The sequence below is a fragment of the Mugil cephalus genome, chromosome 5, assembly GCF_022458985.1.
Source record: "Mugil cephalus isolate CIBA_MC_2020 chromosome 5, CIBA_Mcephalus_1.1, whole genome shotgun sequence".
Lineage (NCBI taxonomy): Eukaryota > Metazoa > Chordata > Actinopteri > Mugiliformes > Mugilidae > Mugil > Mugil cephalus.
Window position 1 is genome coordinate 964,221 of NC_061774.1, and position 19,049 is coordinate 983,269.

At 39.0% G+C, this 19,049-nt stretch overlaps 1 protein-coding gene, 1 long non-coding RNA gene and 1 other non-coding gene across 3 annotated transcripts; all 3 read right to left on the minus strand.

Moving 5' to 3' along the window:
• Window positions 1-5,735: 5,735 nt before the first annotated feature.
• Window positions 5,736-8,161, minus strand: LOC125007637. The gene is made up of 5 exons (XR_007112755.1): window positions 8,026-8,161; window positions 7,032-7,116; window positions 6,513-6,568; window positions 6,280-6,323; window positions 5,736-6,025 (listed from the first exon to the last, which is right to left on the minus strand). It is a non-coding gene; the product is annotated as an uncharacterized LOC125007637 (long non-coding RNA).
• LOC125008724 lies at window positions 6,791-6,986 on the minus strand. The gene has a single exon (XR_007112912.1). It is a non-coding gene; the product is annotated as a small nucleolar RNA SNORA74 (small nucleolar RNA).
• Window positions 8,162-11,735: 3,574 nt separating the features above from the next.
• c5h4orf47 (chromosome 5 C4orf47 homolog) lies at window positions 11,736-15,493 on the minus strand. The gene is made up of 8 exons (XM_047585454.1): window positions 15,409-15,493; window positions 14,994-15,102; window positions 14,425-14,644; window positions 14,093-14,230; window positions 13,692-13,767; window positions 13,333-13,518; window positions 13,062-13,225; window positions 11,736-12,620 (listed from the first exon to the last, which is right to left on the minus strand). Exons 2-8 carry the CDS (start codon window positions 15,091-15,093, stop codon window positions 12,563-12,565), a joined length of 942 nt encoding a protein of 313 aa, XP_047441410.1. The 5' UTR covers window positions 15,094-15,102; window positions 15,409-15,493; the 3' UTR covers window positions 11,736-12,562.
• Window positions 15,494-19,049: the final 3,556 nt, after the last annotated feature.

The window sequence follows — 19,049 nt, forward strand, 5'->3', positions numbered from 1 at the left end:
TGGGTCCTCTGGGTTGAGGGGAGGGGGCTCTTTGGACCGTCTCACAGATAGCCTACTTGATAAATTTTGGGATCTAGTGAATTTGGAGGCCTGGGGTTTCCATTGCACAAAACCAGGATATGGCATTAAGCCGGGGTATGTTGGTTATCCTATCAGCCTAAGTTCCAGGATCTATTCAATCTCATCTCTTATCTCAGTCAGCAGTCACAACAAATGGAAACCAATATTTATTTCACTGCCCACTACACATTATCATCACATTCAACTAGACCCAATGCCATTATTTAAACATTTTTCCTCATTAATTGCAATCATTTTAGATAAATTATTTTAGATGATTTTGCAATCAGTGTATAGTTTAGTTCCCCATATATCCCATATAAATATAAGAGAGTAACATGATGTTCTTTTATTAAATAAGGATGATTCAAAGCAAGTAAACCATCAGCTTCTTTTTAAAGCTGAAATCATACAGTGCTCTACAAGATAGAAAGCTCATAATGAAATGATATTATACAACACAAGAACAAATACACATTCACAAATGTCTGTCTATAATACACCCTGCATGTCTGCACACTGAAATAAATGCAGGGCTAATCCATACTTAACAAATGAACAGACAAATGACAGGCCTGTATACAGAGAGTATTTAGAACAATAGGCCAAATTAGTATAAAATAACAGAAATGTCTCTGCCATTTGCAGGCCATATTCATCTTAAATATACAGAATGCATTTTAACTGAAATAATTTAAGACGTATTGGTCTCTGACCAGCCGACCACTGTCGTCACCTGGAAAGGCGACATTGTGGAGAACAGCACAGGCCACAGTAATGTCACATGCCCTGTCTGTGCTGACCTTAGATGGTGTAGACATTGGACGAGTGCCTTAAGGAGAACAAAGCTCCTTTTAATCCCAGCCCTTGTTCTGGCATGGGCATTATTATATGCCTGCTGTGCTTTCCTGCTTCCCATATCCTCTACCAGACAATTCCCTTGTGAATACAAAATGTCATCATCACAACCTTATAAACAGAGTGACATTCTTGACACAGTCCTGATGTTAAAAGTCGTTATTAATAGAGGTTATGTGACTCACCTTGTGACAGGCACCAATAGATTGCAGAAGGCCGAAAGATTCCGGAGTCATGGCCGGGCCAGACCACTTTGCCACAATGCTGCTGATCAGGTAGTCAGCACATTCACCTGAACATTAATGCTGTGAAGGAATTTCCTATTCATGAAATCTTCCTCATGGGCACCTGAGGGGATTTTATTTTGATGTGGGTGCAGTCAAGTGCACCAATGACACTGGAAAAACCTGTAACACGAAGCAATAAATACCCTACCATGACTGTTAACACTTGTTCTGTAATTTGTAATTTGTCTTACCTGCAATCCTATAAAAATCCTCTTTGACATCACAGAGTCTTCTGTGGCCAGGGAAGGAGATGAAGACACCTGATAATAATTTAATAGCCAGACACATACTACGCACTCTACAGCAGCAACCCTCACCAAGTACAGAAAGCCTCCGCTTGCAAAAAGCCCAAGACCACACATAACATTTGTTCAACACTGAGTGAATGACTCCATGCTGTTAAATAGATAAATAAAAGATCAAATGACATTTTGGTAGTGTTTGCATGTTCAATGTATGAACTAGGTTAGTTAGGTAGGATTGCAGCTTGTAATTCCACAGTTAGAATTAACATGCGTCTGCTCATCCTGGCTTGGCACTTTGCCAACAATTAAACACAGATGGTCAATGTTATTTACTTCTGTCAGTGGTCATAATGTTACACCTGATCAGTGTTGTCGCAACCTAACTAAAAAAATATCAGGATGATATACTTAATAGATTTATATTGAGATGAAAGATTTTATATATTATACAGTATTTTAATATATTACCGTTAAATACCTCAAACTGTTACTAGAGAAAGCTACCAAACAAATTCTGTGTGTTCAATGACAATAAAAATTATTCTCTATAGCCACTTACATATATGACTCTCATTTGGACTTATCTCAATATTACATAATTCTTTAGAAATGTTAGTACTTGAGTACCTCGTGCCAACCAGATTGCAAGTGACATGATCTAAAGGTCCTAAGATCATCTTTCCATGCTCCTAAGCAATGGAAAAGGTTAAAAAAAAAAGTTGGTGAGGTGTGGAGTGGTATAGAGGTAGGCTGTGTATGGAAATCCGGCCTAAGGGTACACGACTTCCCCCTACCCAAGATGGCGCAGAGGTGGCGGAGGCGGCACCTACGTGTATATAACTATGGATAAAGATGAGGAGACAACCCTACTAGCCGATGTCTTAGCTGTTGCTTTGGATGCGGCTATGTGGCGGTGTAACATCAACTCTGTTCTGGTGGCGCAATGCTACTGGCAGAGGTGAACAGTTGATCGCTGGTGCCCGTGGCGGCTAACGGTGGCTTTGTGGCTAGCGCCATGACATAGGGTGTGTTCGTAATATGCACTAACAGCCCTAGGGCGTACTCAGGGCGCTATCTCGGTGAAAGCTGTCTCCTGACTCTGAGGCCCTGACTGTGATGAAGGGCTGGGGTCCGCGCTTGCTGCTCCGTTTCTGCTGGATGCTTCCTCTCCCTCCACACACACTCTCTCTGTCTGTCTGTCACTGACATTCTTTGCTCCTAAATCAAGAATAAAATGTAACTTTCTATGTGAAGAACAACATGCAATTAGATGCACACTGCACAGCTTATTGCACAACTCAATTATGTGGAAAGTTGATTGTTGATTCTCTATTTGTCTGTCTCTATTTTCTCTCTCTCTCTCTCTCTCTTTGAACCTGTTTTTCGTTTTATCATGTTGTCTATATGGACCGCTTTTATGTCTGCAAAAAAGATTAATAATAATTTTAACTTTGCCAGTTGGCAAAAATATACTGACAATGCTGTGGGATGCTCCGATAGTGATCATGTCTGTCTAGGATCAAATTAAGTGGATGTTTTTGTCCCTTTTGGATAACAAAACTTACCCTGTGGAAGTTGAAGTATGAGCCTTATTGTTTGGCCTTCATCCAAGAAGTATAGCTCCCGAGGGCACTGGTACAGTGGAGCCAAGAGGAGCTGAGTCCTCTCCTGATGAAGGAAACAGCACATCTCCTCATCTAAATACACAGTTTTCGAATGGAAAGCTGATTTCAGTACAGATAAAATGATGATGGTAAAAGCATGACATCAGGCACTATGGTCAGAGCCGGTTAGCTAAACATAACGTGCCGAAAAACTGTACTTTACATTGTTTTATCCACCATAATCAACTTTTTTAACGGCTGAAACTAATGCAAACGGCTGACGCTAACGTTAGCTATTTCTTAACGGAGACATATTTTGGCACCGTTTCAAAAACAGGTTGTAGTACAAAATAATATGTTGAATATTATGATTGTAACGTGTGAATCGTCCTAAAGTCTATTTATCACCGTGTGCCACACGAAGAAACACCTCCACAGGCCATTTTGTTGCATGACGTCACCAGCCATAAGTGGAAAAGCAGACAACTATTTAAAAAATAAATAAATAAATAAAAACATTGTAAACATTTTTAATAATGCTGTAAAGTTTTTCTTTTAACATGGGGGTTTATGGGGATTTGCTTCCTTTTGCAACCATCTCTGATGAACTACAAACCACTCGATGAACTACAATTTTTTGCACTTCCGCATGGGCTTCATCGCTCAGCCCCGGAGGTTGCCGCCTGGTACACACCGTGTTGCCAACTCCTCAGGAAGGGAAGTCGCTATTGGCTGTCCTATTTTTTTCCCCAACTTTATTGAAAAGTTTCAAATACAGCCAAAAACATTGACCTTGAATAACACAAATAAAGTCTGGCATCTCACGTAAAGAATAAATACAAATATATAAAACAAAGTAGATAAAGTGCAAATGTCAGTACAAGAGTTAAACATAACAGTAAAAATAATAGAAAGGAAGGAAGAAAAACAGGCATGACATAGGCCATTACATTTCTTAAAAAAATATCTTGAATTATGTTGACAGATTGTATACTTTTTTGTTATCAATTCTTTTAATACATTCATAGTAGTTTTGAAATTTAGTTTTAAAAACATGAAAGAAAGGACAACCTTTGGAAAATTTGGTTTTATGTAGGTAAAAGTTTGCAAGTAAAATAATCAAATTAATTAAGTGTTGAATTTTCTTCTCTTTATTATTATAGTATAAAAGTATATCTTTATCTTTCAAATTAACTTGTAGGTTGGAGTATGAGGAGATGTAGTCTTCAATTTTTTTCCAAAACATCTGGGAAAAATTACATTTAAAAAAAAAGGTGTCTAATAGTTTCCACTTCCGTATTGCAAAATACACAATTAACATCAATATTGACAAGCGGTACATACCCGGAAATCGGGAACGGAAGCAGTAGCTAGATTTGTCGCTAGTCGCTTTTCAAACTAAAAGTCGCCAAGAGGGTTTGGAAAGTCGCCAAGTTGGCAACACTGGTACGCACGGATCTAGTACGAGTTCACAGGTGGAAAGTTACGAGTTCGATTATCGTCACGATGGGAACAGGTCGGAAAAACACGAGTTATGTGTTGCCTGGAACGCGCCGTAAAATTACAGATTTCTGTCGTTTACGGATGTTCCCATGAAAAAAACACCAAAACCAAGCAACAGGGAATACCATTTCATAAGTGAGAAGATGTATTATATTATTTAAACGTGTTGAATGTATCTGTAAAGCTTACGTAAATAAAAATACTTGTTAACGTTACTAGCTTATGTAAGGATAAGAAAACAAAAGTTGTTTGTGTTAACAAGACATCAGTAAAATGATAAAAGTGACATTCAGAAACCAGCCACTGTATGTAATTGTACTTCGTAGGAAATGTTCCTAAATCATCTATCAGTTTCATAACGTCAACTGCTAACATAAGTTTTGTGCCTGAACAGTGCCTAAACAGAACCCAGCGTTGGTCAGATGGAGTTGTTTTGTCCTTAAAATGTAAAGTGCGTTATAAATAAAATTCTATATGATATATGATATGTATCCCTCAGTTGACAAGGAAACACCATGCGATGAGACGCTGCATGCTAATCTTGCACCATTAGAATTATTAGAATTTTGTGTATTGTTAAAGAGTGTTTACTTTTATGTGTAACGAAGCTATGGTGACAAAGTAGTTCCCCTCGTGGATCATTAAAGTCTGTCTTTCCTGTAACTATATTTTTGTTTTATTATATCAACCTATTGTATTATTCAATATATCATTATTGCCGTTTTTATTGTTAATATCCGTTTTGACAAATTCCTACAAGCCTTTCAATGGCATTGCACATTATCTGCATTTTTAATTTAACCAATTGTACCATAAATGTCTGACATTTATAATAAACCAAACGGATTGAAAATTCAATGAGTTATAAACTTGGGCGCTCTCAGAGACGTTTACGAGCGCACCCATAGTCGTCCAGTTTAGATTATCAGTTCATCCATTTTTTTTTTTTTTTTTAAATAAATTAATACATTTACACGTTTTGTCAATGTTTGGACACAAACGCCAATATTACCTCAAAAACACCTTTAAAATATAAGACCTCACAAAGTCATAAGACTTTAAAACTAAGGGTCTTAATTTCCCCAAAACTGAATATCAAACTTTAATACCCCACCTATACCCTTTCAATATGGATCAACTGAATTGTTCAAGAACTGGAATCAATTTTCACATAAAGGTGTAGTAAATTAAATTTATTCATATGCACTGGAGGAACATTTTTGACACAGATGCTGCATTTCAGTTGAACATGTCTAAATTACATGAACAGGTGATACAGCATTATTTTCATTGACCAGAAATACATTCTTGGACTTAGAAGAAAATAAGAAATGTCACACAGCCTTGGTCTCTGCCTCAGCTGAGCAGACATGAACCAGGGTGATGTACTGATGACCGAGCAGCCCCGTCACCTCTCAGCAAGCAGTCAGATGTATCCACTCATCCAGACCAACCTAGCTGGATTACCCTGTCCAGAGAATCAAAGGACAAGTATTAGAAAGATTCTCCCCCTAATTAAAACAGACATGTTTCAGGTCTTCAGTCAGGTTTTGGTAAATTGTTTTTACATAAACCTGTGCCAAGTCCTGAGTTTCTCTCCCAATACTAAGATTCCGCAGCAGAGCGAAGAAAATCTCTGTCACGGCAGTACAGGATTGGGTTTATATGTGCTATACAGACATGTGCTTGCTCTCATTTCCAGTGACGCCATGTCCCACATACCTGCAGTCATTCTCCGATCATCACACACCATTCGCCACATGCTGCTGTAAGGTGACAAAAACGTTAGTGAAACCAAAAAAAAAAAGTGAATAAAAAAAAAAAATCTGTCAACCCAGCCATTGCTCAGAGTCTTAAGTTCATCATGGTGTTTTGTCAGCATGATGTGTTATATTATTCAGTCATCACAGCATACAGTTCAACAAATTTAAATCAAACTAATTCACTAGACTCACCTCAAGTCAGCCTGCAGCATGACCCTGCTCCTCCAGGAGCATCTCCACAGTGCTGCCTGCAATAGAACCAGATGCATCTTCAAACGTCATGCTTTAGTGGCAAGGACCAGTTTATCAACAGAAACATCAGGCGCTTTGGTGACTTGCAATCCGAGGCTAAAGTATAAATCTATCCATCTCAGTCAAAGATATTAAGCCATTGTAATGATCTCTTGTTCATGGCACCTCTGTTTAAGAAAATGTAACCTCTGGTTATGCACCTTAAGGTGTTTGCTTGTGATGTGCAGCCCGATACTAGGCCTGGCCTGCTATTAGATCAGGACAGGCCACTCTCATTGAGCCACGCTCTGCAGCAGCTCAACAGCAGAATCTAAAACAGAACCTGCACAGCTGAGGCCAAGTACAGAGACTTGCTCTACCAGCACTGTAACACTGAATCAGACATGTTGTCTGGTCAGCTGACTTAGAGCTGGGGCGCAGGTAGACCCTGCAATGCTTCACTCAGTTCTGTTCATTTACCTTTATTCTGGGGCAAGTGCTTTATCTCACTATCCGGTGTCTAAAGCTCTGCCATGTGGTTTCATCATCAGGAAAGCCATCATCTCTGAAAGGCAACATGAGCATCAGTCATTGGTATAACATTAAGGAGGTCGCAATGCAAACTTAAGTTTTCCAGCTGGTCTACTTTATATCCCACAGGACCAATAAGGCATCTACAGCAAAGCTCTGACCACAAGTAACAGGACACGGCCAACACACAGGTGATAAACACTTTGGATTCTTCTGATACGAATACCGAGTCAGTAGATATAATTTACGAGTTACATTGTGACTGTATAAAAACAGGACATAGCAGTTAATTGGCTTTACTTGTTTGAGCTCATCGTGCACATCCTTGCATCAAGGCTCATTAGTATAAAACCCCACTTTTATAAAAACAAGACTTGCTTACCTCTCCTTTAAGGCTAATTGCAAAAAATGCCTATTTAGGACATACCCAAAGTAAACTGAATGCTGTTCATAAACATTTTGGAGCTCATGTATGGTCTGTTTTGAAAGTCAAGACTTCTATCACAAAAGTCAGTATCACTCTAAGTGGTATTGTTCCTGAGTAGACCTAATCAAAGTTGGCACACAGTTAAATGAGTTGTTCGTTCGCCTGAATTTTGTACATACTGCATGCATCATTTACTCAAACACTATCGTGTACAGAACTTTGGTTGGTTTACCAATTTATAGCTCTCCCATATAAGACCCAGCATAATATTAAAAAGTTAAGTTAAGATCGTTTGCACTTCGCCAATTACAATGTAAACGAGGATATCAACTTAATGAACCCACGAGCTACATGTTAGCCGCGTGAGATTTTTTTTGATCAGGTGTCGCTGAACGAGGGTTCATTAGTTAAAAGTATTGTTGCGACGCCATTTGTGTGTTAAGTTGATAGAAGTTTGACTTTTTTCTTCGGGGAAATATTTAAATAAATAAATAAATCTTCCAACAGCTAAAGTACCTGACAAGTTTAGCAGTGACTCCATCCGTTACACATCCCACATGGCTCCAGCCGACAGAGAGAGGGCGGAAGTCGTGCAGAGACTTATGAAAGGCAGATGCCGCTGTGCATTGTGGGAAAGGATATTTTGCCGAAGATCCTCGTGTAAGCGGATGCACGACTAGTCTTTTTTTTTTTTTTTTTTTTTGAAATGAGGATTGTTATTATTAAATTTAAAATTAAATAGATCATATTCGATTTGTTTTTAAATATACCTCAATTGTTTATAACAGATTTGTTCAATTCCATTACGGTATTTTTAATATAGTGATAATGGACACAGGTCAAAATACCCTATGACAGTTCTAAACGACTGCGCTGGCTCAAACGCTTTGTTAACCGTGGCAACAGAAACACGGAACATACGATATTTCACTGTTTATTTATCACAACGGCAATACAGTTGACAAAAATAGTGATAGTTAACTTTAACCTACTTGGTGAATTTGATCATTTTAAGACTGAGATGCAGCAGAAGAGAAGGAGAGAATATGAAAAGAAGGAGATGCGACACAAGGAGGAGAAACTGGACAATTTAGAGGATGATAAGGATGAGATTAACACAAAGAAAACCACGAAATGGGCAGTTAAAAAGACTTCCTAGCTCAGAAAAACGTGGACATCAACTTTGAGAGCTACACTGCCATTATAGTAGGTGGTAAACGCTTATCTGTAGTTTTCAGATAAACAGGCACCCCCTTATTTTTTGTTGATATTTGGACTGTTCTGACATGTTTAAAAGCAATACACTTTCGCGTCAGCAGATGGCGCTCACTCATCTGTGGAGTATAGGAAGAGTAGTTACCTGCTCAGGTCACGCGGTCCAGTAATAAAAACTCTGGACACCTCGTCGGACATTATTCCTTACATGCTTTGCACAGTCTTTCAAATTTGATACTGTCTTTAATAGTTTCTTGTATATATTTTCATACCTTGTTCTGCGTTACTGTAACAAGATAATTTCCCATACATGGGATAAATAAACGTTGTCTTATGTCTTATGCAGCTCACTGAGAGTAGGCCAAGGGTTTGCAGTGCTGTCAACAAAGCAAAGGGTGACTGCTTTGAGGAATTTAAAATATAAAACTATTTAGAGTTATTTAACATTTTTTCTTTGCTACATAATTCCATATACTCTATCTTGCTTCGTATATGTGATGTCTTTGGTATGTATCTACAATGTAGAAAGTAGTAAAAATAAAGAAAAAACATTCAATGAGAAGGTGTGTCCAAACTTTGTTAGGTAGTGTACATGATGTTATATAATATTGCTTTACGCCTCAAGTATATCACATTTTTCCAGTCTGTCCCGAAATTCAGATAAATATAGGTAAAATGTGTTGTCCCTGATAACAAGAATGAAAATAAGAAGCCTGGAGCATGAGTAATAAACAGCATGATGATGTAGATATAGGTACAGATATATGTAGATATCTAGATATAAAAGCAAATTGCATTCACGAAAGAAAATTTAATTCTTTTTAATGTTACAGTGTCATATTTATGCTATTGGGTTCCATGGTTAACATGCAACTACCTATTCCTGTCCCATTTGTGATCATTTTGTAATTATGAGATGAGAGTCAGAAAGTCATAATACATCTCCAAGCTTTATTTCTTTAGACTATGCTCTGTGCTTCCATATAGAATTAGAAAAATTGATGCAGTGTCAGACTCTAGGTACACCCTAATGTGTATAACCTATTTGGTTTTAAGAAATAGAATTGAAAGGCGCACATTGCATTGAAAGTTTCAGTCAAATCCACAACAGGACTCCTTTAGTGTGGTGTATAATATGGTAATTAGGAAGCTACTCTAACAACTGATTAAAAAGTATGGGCACTGTGACATAACACCCGCTTACTTAAGACTCCAAGGTATGTCTCTGCACCTGTTGACTCACTCGTTTCATTCATCTTTCAAACAACAAGCAATTCTAAAGTCAGGTAAAATTATGAGTTATGAATTATGAATTAGACCTAATGGAAGAAAAGGTTAAAGAATACTGCACAGACTCAATTTAAATTTCATATCATCTTCTGATTTCATCCTTTTTTCTTTCATGCAGTTCTTCTAAAGAAGGAAGTACTTATAGACCTTTAAGAGAAGGCAGGGCTTATAGGCAGACTGTAGAATCTGTCTTTAGGATTTGCTACACTTAGCTGAAGAATCGGCAAATAACAGAACTGAGGCCTGTATCATGAAATGAGCTCAACTTAACTGGGGTTACTCCAACTTATTCAGCTGAACCTATCCACAACAATCAGTGCGTTTACATGCATGTGAAAAAAACGAATTATTGCCTTAATCGGACTATAACAGACGAACTTAAGTGCAGGTAAACACTTTACTTAGATTGAAATCGGAGTTCTTGTTATCCGATTTAGACACCGAGATAATGCGATTGGAATCTGAGTTTTCATCGGATAATGCATGTGCGCATGCTCCACAACCACCGCGCTGGCGCGTGACCCCGGAACAAAAACATCCAAGAAAGCCGGCCGCAGAAGAAGAAGAACAGGAATGGAGTCACTAGAAGAACCGTCTTAGGAATAGCGAGGATCTTACCTGCACCAGAAGTAGCGCGAACGTTACGTACAAGATTAAAAATGTACTATTATCCATCTGGTTGTTGTTTGAAATGCCGGTCTGCCGCATGAACGATTCTTGTTTATTATATCACGTTATAGGTCAACCGAGGCTAATTGGTAACTCTAAATTGACCCTAGGTGTGCGTGTGAGTGAGAATGTTTGTTTGTCTCAGTGTTAGCCCTGCGATAGGCTGGCAACCTGTCCAGGGTGTGCCCCACCTCGCGGGCGATGACAGCTGTGATAGGCTCCAGTAGGAGACCCTAGTGCAGGATTAAGTGGTACGGAAGATGAGATGAGATGAGATGAATAGGTCAACCAGAAATCGTGTCATATTAATGGGGTTAATAATCTGCTGAAAAGACACATATCGCTACCTAGTGTGAAAGAAGAGAGCAGTTATTCGATTTTCTTGCGCTGCATGTAACCTGGGACAAGGACTGTAGTCAGAAAGTCGAATTTTGAGCATAGCTCGATTAAGCTCTGCATGTAAACACACTGAATGACAGTCTGGATAAGCGTATCACGACGCTGGTTATCAACTCGGTAACTTAACCCAGGTTTGTCTTGTTGTGAATCAGTGAATTGTATAAGGGCAGGTTCCAAGGCAGCAAACCAATCACAATCATGAGCGCTGATCCACCAGCAAAGAGGACAGCATACGTGTCCTACGATGAGCAAAGACTGATTGTACTCAAATATGAAGAAGAAAAAGTAAATCTCACTCGAAATCTCGTAAAGTCAAACACCGCGGCTGCATTGAAGAGAAGCCATAAGGCATGGTAAAGGATTGCAGATTGCATAGATGCGCAAATTACACATCAATGGCTCAATTAGTTTAGATTTAACGAAGCCACGAAACCCAATCACTGTGCTGCATAGATGAATCGCAAGTATGACAATTAGTCTCATGCCCCTGGATGTAACCCCTCTGGAGTAAAAAGAATGTGGGAGCATATGAAAACCAAGCACAAAAATATAATTTCACCTTTGGAGTTGGATTTCTTAATTCTGTAATGTTATATGGGCTACAATAAAGATGGAAGCTGATGCCCCAGTTACATCATATCAATACATCACGTTTTTGGCCTGAATGAAATTATCCTTATTTTAAGCTGTGTTTGAGTTTAGCGGGGGCAAATAGCTAAAATATATTCTTTTGTGATTATCTCCTGGTAGATGCGTTCACGCTGTAACGCTCTCGCGATTTGGCCTCCAATCTCAATTGGGTCTTCAATGAAAGGGCACGTGATTCTTTCCCGAACAGCTGATTGGCCGGTGGGTGGAGCCTTTTATCCGATTCAGATAAATCTTGAATCCCTGAACTGAAGCAGGTTTGCCGTTCAGAGTAAATTACCATGGTAATGTAGCTAGATAAGAATGAATCCAGCTTCGTGATACCGGAAACCTGGAGTTAACCCTGAAGTTACCTCGCTAAATCCGTAATCCTGCTTTGTGATACAGGCCTCTGGCATAAACCCTAACTCTGAACTTCTACATATCGTCTTGCTCGCTGGCCTATGACTGTAGGCAAATCCTTAGATGACATCTTACTCCAGTGCTGAAAACTTCTAACCCCTAGCACATAGAGAATTGTCCACCTGGCAAGCCATTCCCAGCATTTACATCTATATTACTGTTTTTATTCTTTCATTTGGAACAAATGTCAAAAACAAGAATAAGCCCAATCCTTTTTGTTTGAGTTTTCTACTTTGTATTACATCTGATACATACGCTGACTAAGGACAAATGCAAACTAGGAAATGTAAGAAGCGACAGTACACAGCTAAAACCACTAATGATGGCCTCAAAGTGGAATAGGATCTTTATAAAAGTGTAATATCTGTTGGAATCTCTTCATTCACAGCACACGGCAGGTGAAATATCAGCCCATCGTGCACCAATGTTGTCAGAAACTCATCACAGCTGATGGGATGGTGGTAGGATACTTTGCAGAGTGCACACTCCTGAAACAACAAGAAATGTACATTGAGAAATGAAAGGAGGAAAAAAATTTAATTTTACCCAGCACATTTTGTTTCTTATTTTTAGTAAAAGCTGAAAACAGTACACAAAGCTATACCTGCTTTTCAAGGCCACGGTTAAATTAATAATTTAACCTGATAAAACTAATGAAAATTCCAATTTAATACACTTCCAAGATTGGAGTTAACCTGAATCACAAAGTCCAAAATTGGAACCTCATGCAGGTTGAGAAGGATGTGCTGTGCCACAATGACGCAGTCGCACTGTTTCAAATTGTCAAACTCCTGCCTGGAAATGTCACTTAAGATGAGGCGTCTTAGAACTGGGGGTTGCTAAGAAAAGTTATGATGACCTCCAGAATGTAGTTTGTATCACTAAAGTTATCCATGGGAGAACAGAGAATAATAGACACGGGGTCAAACCTGTTAACATTGACAGTGATGATACTCTTCACAGGTGTGCTCTTAGGGCCAGGAACAGGCCGGAAGATTGGCTGTTGACTGGCCAGTTTGGACCGACGAATGACATATGAATTAGCAGAGTGTGAGGGGTAAGAGTCAAATGTCCCCGCTTTCATTCCTCCAGTCTAACACAAGAAACATTCACAGAAACATACATTACTATAGAAAGAAAATAGCAGCATATCAGACAGGTGAAATTGTAATGCTGATACAGTTGAGCATATAGAATCACCCGTTTGCTGGGGGATGATGGCTTGAAGGGGGCTGTAGAGGTGTTCTTTGCTGGTGGGAGGGGCTTATGTGGAGGTGGGAGTGGCTTGTCACTATGGTATGGATTGTCTTGGAAATAATCCCTGGGGTGAAGGTTGAATTTGAAGGGGCCATTTCTTAATTTGGCACGATGAATCGCTGCCTCCTTCTGTATCACACAGATACACACAAATTTTAAATTGTATGTAGGTAGTCTTAGTCTATATTTTTACTAGGTTGCTTGAGGAGCACAAAACACGGAGAATCCATCTTGTTTAAAGGTTGTGAAGGTTTCATATCTCAGGTTTATTTATCTTATTTGGAAACAGTTCTTTGTTTTACCTTAAGTACTTCTTTGCTTCTGCCGTATGGATCCGAGGCATATAGCTCAATTTTGGACAAGGTTAAATTTGGATAGCTGCAGGAGGTAACATGTTGGTTAATACAATCGTGTGGATACAAGAGTAATTGTTTGACACACCTCGTCTTACGTGAGACGGGGGAAACACGGTAGTTCTGTTCTTGTTTTTATTTTTTTATCTTTATATATCTTATGATAATGATGTTGTTGAAAACTGTTTAGTGCATGCAAAAACTTCAATTTATACTGTACTAGTTCAATTATACTGAACATGTTTTAGACAAGTTCAAATCTGATTCCCGAGGAAAAATAGGGAAATATGGTTGTTGGTTAGTTGTGAACCATGTTGGTTAGTTGTGAACCACTTTTGCTTGCCATAAACCTGTAACCACTGCCTCTCTTCGGGGGTGAGGTGATGATGTTGCGGCCAGGTGAGTGATGAGTTTTCTCGGTAACTGACAGTGGACTCATAGCTTCAACAGGTCCTGACAAAGTCCCATAGTAAGTACCTGAACCACACCTGAAGGCAGGCAAAGAACATGTTGTTGTAAGAATATTAAATACAGTATTGTAGGACAGTCAAACTTTGTACGCAATCTTCCATTTAAATTTTAATTTGAACATCTTTAACTAGCAATTCCCATAACCATAAAAACCTTGGGAACTTCCATAATTACTGCTACCAGGATTGTTAGTTTATTTGTGTTGTCTCACGGCTTTTTGACTCCATTAGAGGGCAGGAAAGCCTTTCCCAGATTCTTCTTGGCCTGCTGGATGTGGTTCTGTCTGGCCTGTCTCAGCGGGTCACTCAGTGCCTCATGTTCAAAAATCCGCTTAAAGGACTTCTCAAAAAAGCCGTTCTGCAATGCACATCTTTGTTTTGCGAAACCTGCTTGCATCTGGCGGCTCTGGTATGCTGCCTCATTGAATGGACCTAGATTCAGGATGAAGGAATAAAAGTTGTGTGTCGGATCAAAGATTTTTCAGCATGTTCCCCAACACCAAGTAACCAATTAATGGTTTATTTCTTGTAGAACCACATTTGGTAGGCAGTCAATAATTCTGACCAAGAGAACCCCACTTGCTAAAGTGTTTACACCTGCCCATTTTTTCCCAACATGTAACATGTTGACTTGACATTGTTGACAACTTAACTTATTGTCATGCATCATTGTTATGAAATAATTTAAATGGCTAGCTTAGGGCTAAAGTTAAAAGAAAAGCCGCAAGCGGATATTTGCACAGACTAAATTAATTAGATGGGAGTTTAAATGGATGCTTACGGCTGCTGAGTGGAGTATATTTGTCTCCTACAGAAATGTAGCTCATCTCCTTAAATACTCCCAGACGCTCCATGTCACTCTTCCCATTACCTAAAGGCATCTTTAAACACTGGAAACACACACATAAATACACCAACTTACACACCTTTAAAACACTACTAACACCTTTAAGGTAATCTAATATTTTATTTATTGTAAGTATGTTATTTATTTTAAGTACACACTGAAAGATGTTTCTGAGGTTGTCTTAAACCATGTATTTGACAAAATAACACATTTTTGTATAATAAAGGCATATTTAACCACCATCACCATTAACTTTGATCTCAACATTTAACAGAGTTTATGTTAAGAAAAAAAAAAAAAAAAAAAAAAGGCAGTCAGCCTTAAAACTTAAATCTTTCATTTTACATACCTATGACAAATTGGAGGGTCTCTTATTGGATGATAATATTTGTGTGCGTAGTCACAGTACTGCACCTCTGTTCACCTTGTGTCTGTGTATACAAGTTGGTTACCTTGGAGAATAGAAGTACTGTGTGAAGCTAGAAAGATCACACTAGATGTAAAGGAAATGTTTCCTTCAAAATAAAAGCTTAACATTTAGTTGACATTTTACAATATACCTTCAATAAAAATCAATCTATCTATCTATCTATCTATCTATCTATCTATCTATCTATCTATCTATCTATCTATCTATCTATCTATCTATCTATCTATCTATCTATCTATCTAAAACAAACTTGCAACTGCAAACATGGAATAAGATGGAAAAACATCAGTGTCACTTGAACCAACAGAATTGTGTGTGTGTGTGTGTGTGTGTGTGTGTGTGTGTGTGTGTGTGTGTGTGTGTCTGTGTGTGTGTGTGTTATGGCTCAAGCAACTACAACTATCCATATTTAGGCACCAGTTTGCTACACAAACTGGTCTCCAAAAGCTGTCTGGACTGCGCTGTTTTTACTTTGCCATCACACGGACAATGGGCGATGTATGAAAAAGAATAAAAAGAAGAATAGAAAAAATTGAAAAAAAATCACTCAGTCACTGAGTCAGTCACTTCTTTGAGTGTATTTAATTATTTTATTGGTTTTAAGTTTTTTAAACTTGCCTTGGATTTGTACTTCCTTGATTTGTACAAAATCTTGTCTCTGGCCACAAGATGGCAGGCCAGCTTTAGGAAAAATTCAGACGATAACAACAAATGGTATACATTGTAGTTACTGAAGTAAATGTACCTGAAATTCAAGGTGTATACAGCAATGACCTGATCTTAATTCACACTGGGACCTTTTTTCCCATAACATATTGCTTCAGACCGAGTTGTCAGTGAAAATGAGACAAAGTGCACTGATCAACGGCAAAGAAAGAGTCAGACATAAAGACAGAAGTGATGTAAGATAGAGAAGAGAGCTATAGTTGGCCAGAGTGGGTCAGACACACAGAGGTGCACCTAAAAAAACAGACATGCACAACAGGAGACACAGACAAAGAAGCACAGTAGAAGTGGGAGGAGATAGCATTGCATGATGTACAAAGTGAAAGGGGTAGAGAGACATTGAGACTCAAAGGGACTGAATCTCTGATGGCTAGATGTCCTTGGGGAATGGGGGATGGGCAATTCAGTAGCAGCTGGATCACACACACAGCTGAGTATACCAAGCACAATATACATACATTTTTATCCATAGATATCTGTAGATAATTATTTCATTTTTAATATTTACATATTCGTTATTGTCAGTAACTCGTGCCTAAATCTAACAAAGTGTAATTGTGTATAACTGTATTGAATTTATTTTGGCACTGCATTATAATCTAGACATGTAACCTATATTGAAACATCCAAACAGCCCCAACACATTCTGGTATATGGAAGCAAGATGGTAGGAGCAAGTCCTCAGAGTCCTGGAAGTTGAGTGAGTTGGCACTGCCTCAGTTAAGACTCGCTCCTTCTTCCTACGCATCCATGACACCCCTCCTGAGATCATTGTCGGTATGTACAGCTGCTGACTGGGAGCACCCAAGTTATCATTTCAAAGATACTTAGACACTGTCATCAGGCCAGAATGAGTTTGGCACTTGTCAAAGTGACTCAGTTCTGCCTGTTCATCCCACATCCAAGACACTGACTACAATAGACTATTCAGCTACCAGCTAATAGGTTCCAGAATTTGAGATGCACTGTTCTTGTGACATAATGTACTCTATTCACTTAACCAGTAACTAATTTTCTGAAAACACTTTAAAAGCACATATATAGTGTCAATCATTTCTTGTCATGCAATATTACTGTTAATCCCTTATGGTGATTGATAGTTTTGAGATATTACTTGTCATTATCCATCATTTTGTGAGGGTCTCTGGTCTGGAGTGCTGAATATCTGACCTGTGGAGTTCTAAACTACATCTGCTGCCGTGGCCTCATCAACCAGCCCAGTCTTCATGGTCTGGAGTGCTGTGTATCAGACCTGTGGAGCTCCATAAACTACATCTGTCCCAGTCATCATGGCCTCCTCCAGTTGTCCACTCCTACCTAGATGAACAATTCACCAACCTGCCCATAATTCCTGTTATACTCACAGACTGTCACAGATCATCAGCTATGTGTTATATTACTAGACCCTACATGTTTCCTTCCGCTTGATGTATGTATCTATGACAGAAGTTTGTTTATCTTGTTTCTCCTGCTCTTCTTTACTCTTTATCTTCTCTGTTTCTAACCGTCTGGCCTTTGGCAGATGGGTCCCTCCATATGAGCTGGGTTCTGCTCAAGGTTTCTTCCTGTTAAAAGGGAGTTTTTCCTTGCCACCGTCGCCCTCAGGCTTGCCCTGGAGGTTGCAGGCTGGTTTTTGTGAAGCGTCTTGAGACGATTTGTATTGTTATTGGCGCTATATAAATGAAACTGAATTGAATTGAATTGAATTAGCCATAGATATAGGTTTCCTTATCCAGGCTGTATGTAACATCCTGCCCTGCCCAGCAAAGCCACTCTTCTTCTCTGCCCAGGGAGGACAACACTTGAGCAGCTGCAAGAGAGACCTAGGAGATGTTCACCATCAGTGGCATCATGACCATGTGCTAAAGGCAGTAGCTGAACATGTCTCCTACACAATAATGAACAGGCTCCACTAACTTGCCAAAAAGCAGATCTTTTTTTTTTTTTATGAAGAAGGGAGAGCATACTCTCCACTACACCAGTTTGGCAGCTGATGGCCAACCTGGGCAGACAGCTGAAGTTTCCGGCTTACACTGCAGAAACAACACTGTGTTCAGACATCGTTATCCTGACTATCTTGACTGTGTGCGTGTGTCAGTCAGTGAGGTCATTGTTATGTTTTCGGCCCCTCCCTCTCAATATATTTGAGAGGGATGCCACTTTGTCAGGATAAAGCTATTTGGTCAGAGGATAAGTGAAATGAAGTGAACTCAGTCTGAACAAAAAACATCTTTACCAACCATCATATTTATATACACACTTATGAACACTACCGGTCAAAAGTTTTAGAACACCCTCATTTTTCCAGTTATTTATTGCAGTTCAAGTCATGCAAGCCCAATGAATAGCTTGAGCTGGTACAAAGGTAAGTACTGAACAGTCAGAGGTTTACAAAAAAAGGTTTGGTTAACCAAACTGAAAAATAATGTACATTTCAGAATTATACAAAAAGGACTTTTTCAGGGAACATGAAGTGGGTTAACAATTTAAAGCTGTTCTGCAGCAATGAAGGTTGAATCAGCCTTGAAAGCTGGTGCAACTAATTCCTACAGGTGTTCCAACTTTTCTGAAGTACTTACAACCCCCTCTGTGGTACCAGACCCTCAACAGTATTGTACTGCAGAAACTAGTGTGTTGCTACAAAAAATGGTGAGAAAAAGGCAATTAACAATGGAAGAGACAGACCATCAAAACATTTAAAAATGTAGGTCTTTCCTACAGGGAAATTGCAAAGAAAGTCAAGTGAGTACAGTTTTCTTCACCATCAAAAGGCACTCAGAAACTGGGGGAAACTCTGATAGGAAGCAATCTGGCACCCAAAGCCACAACTGAAT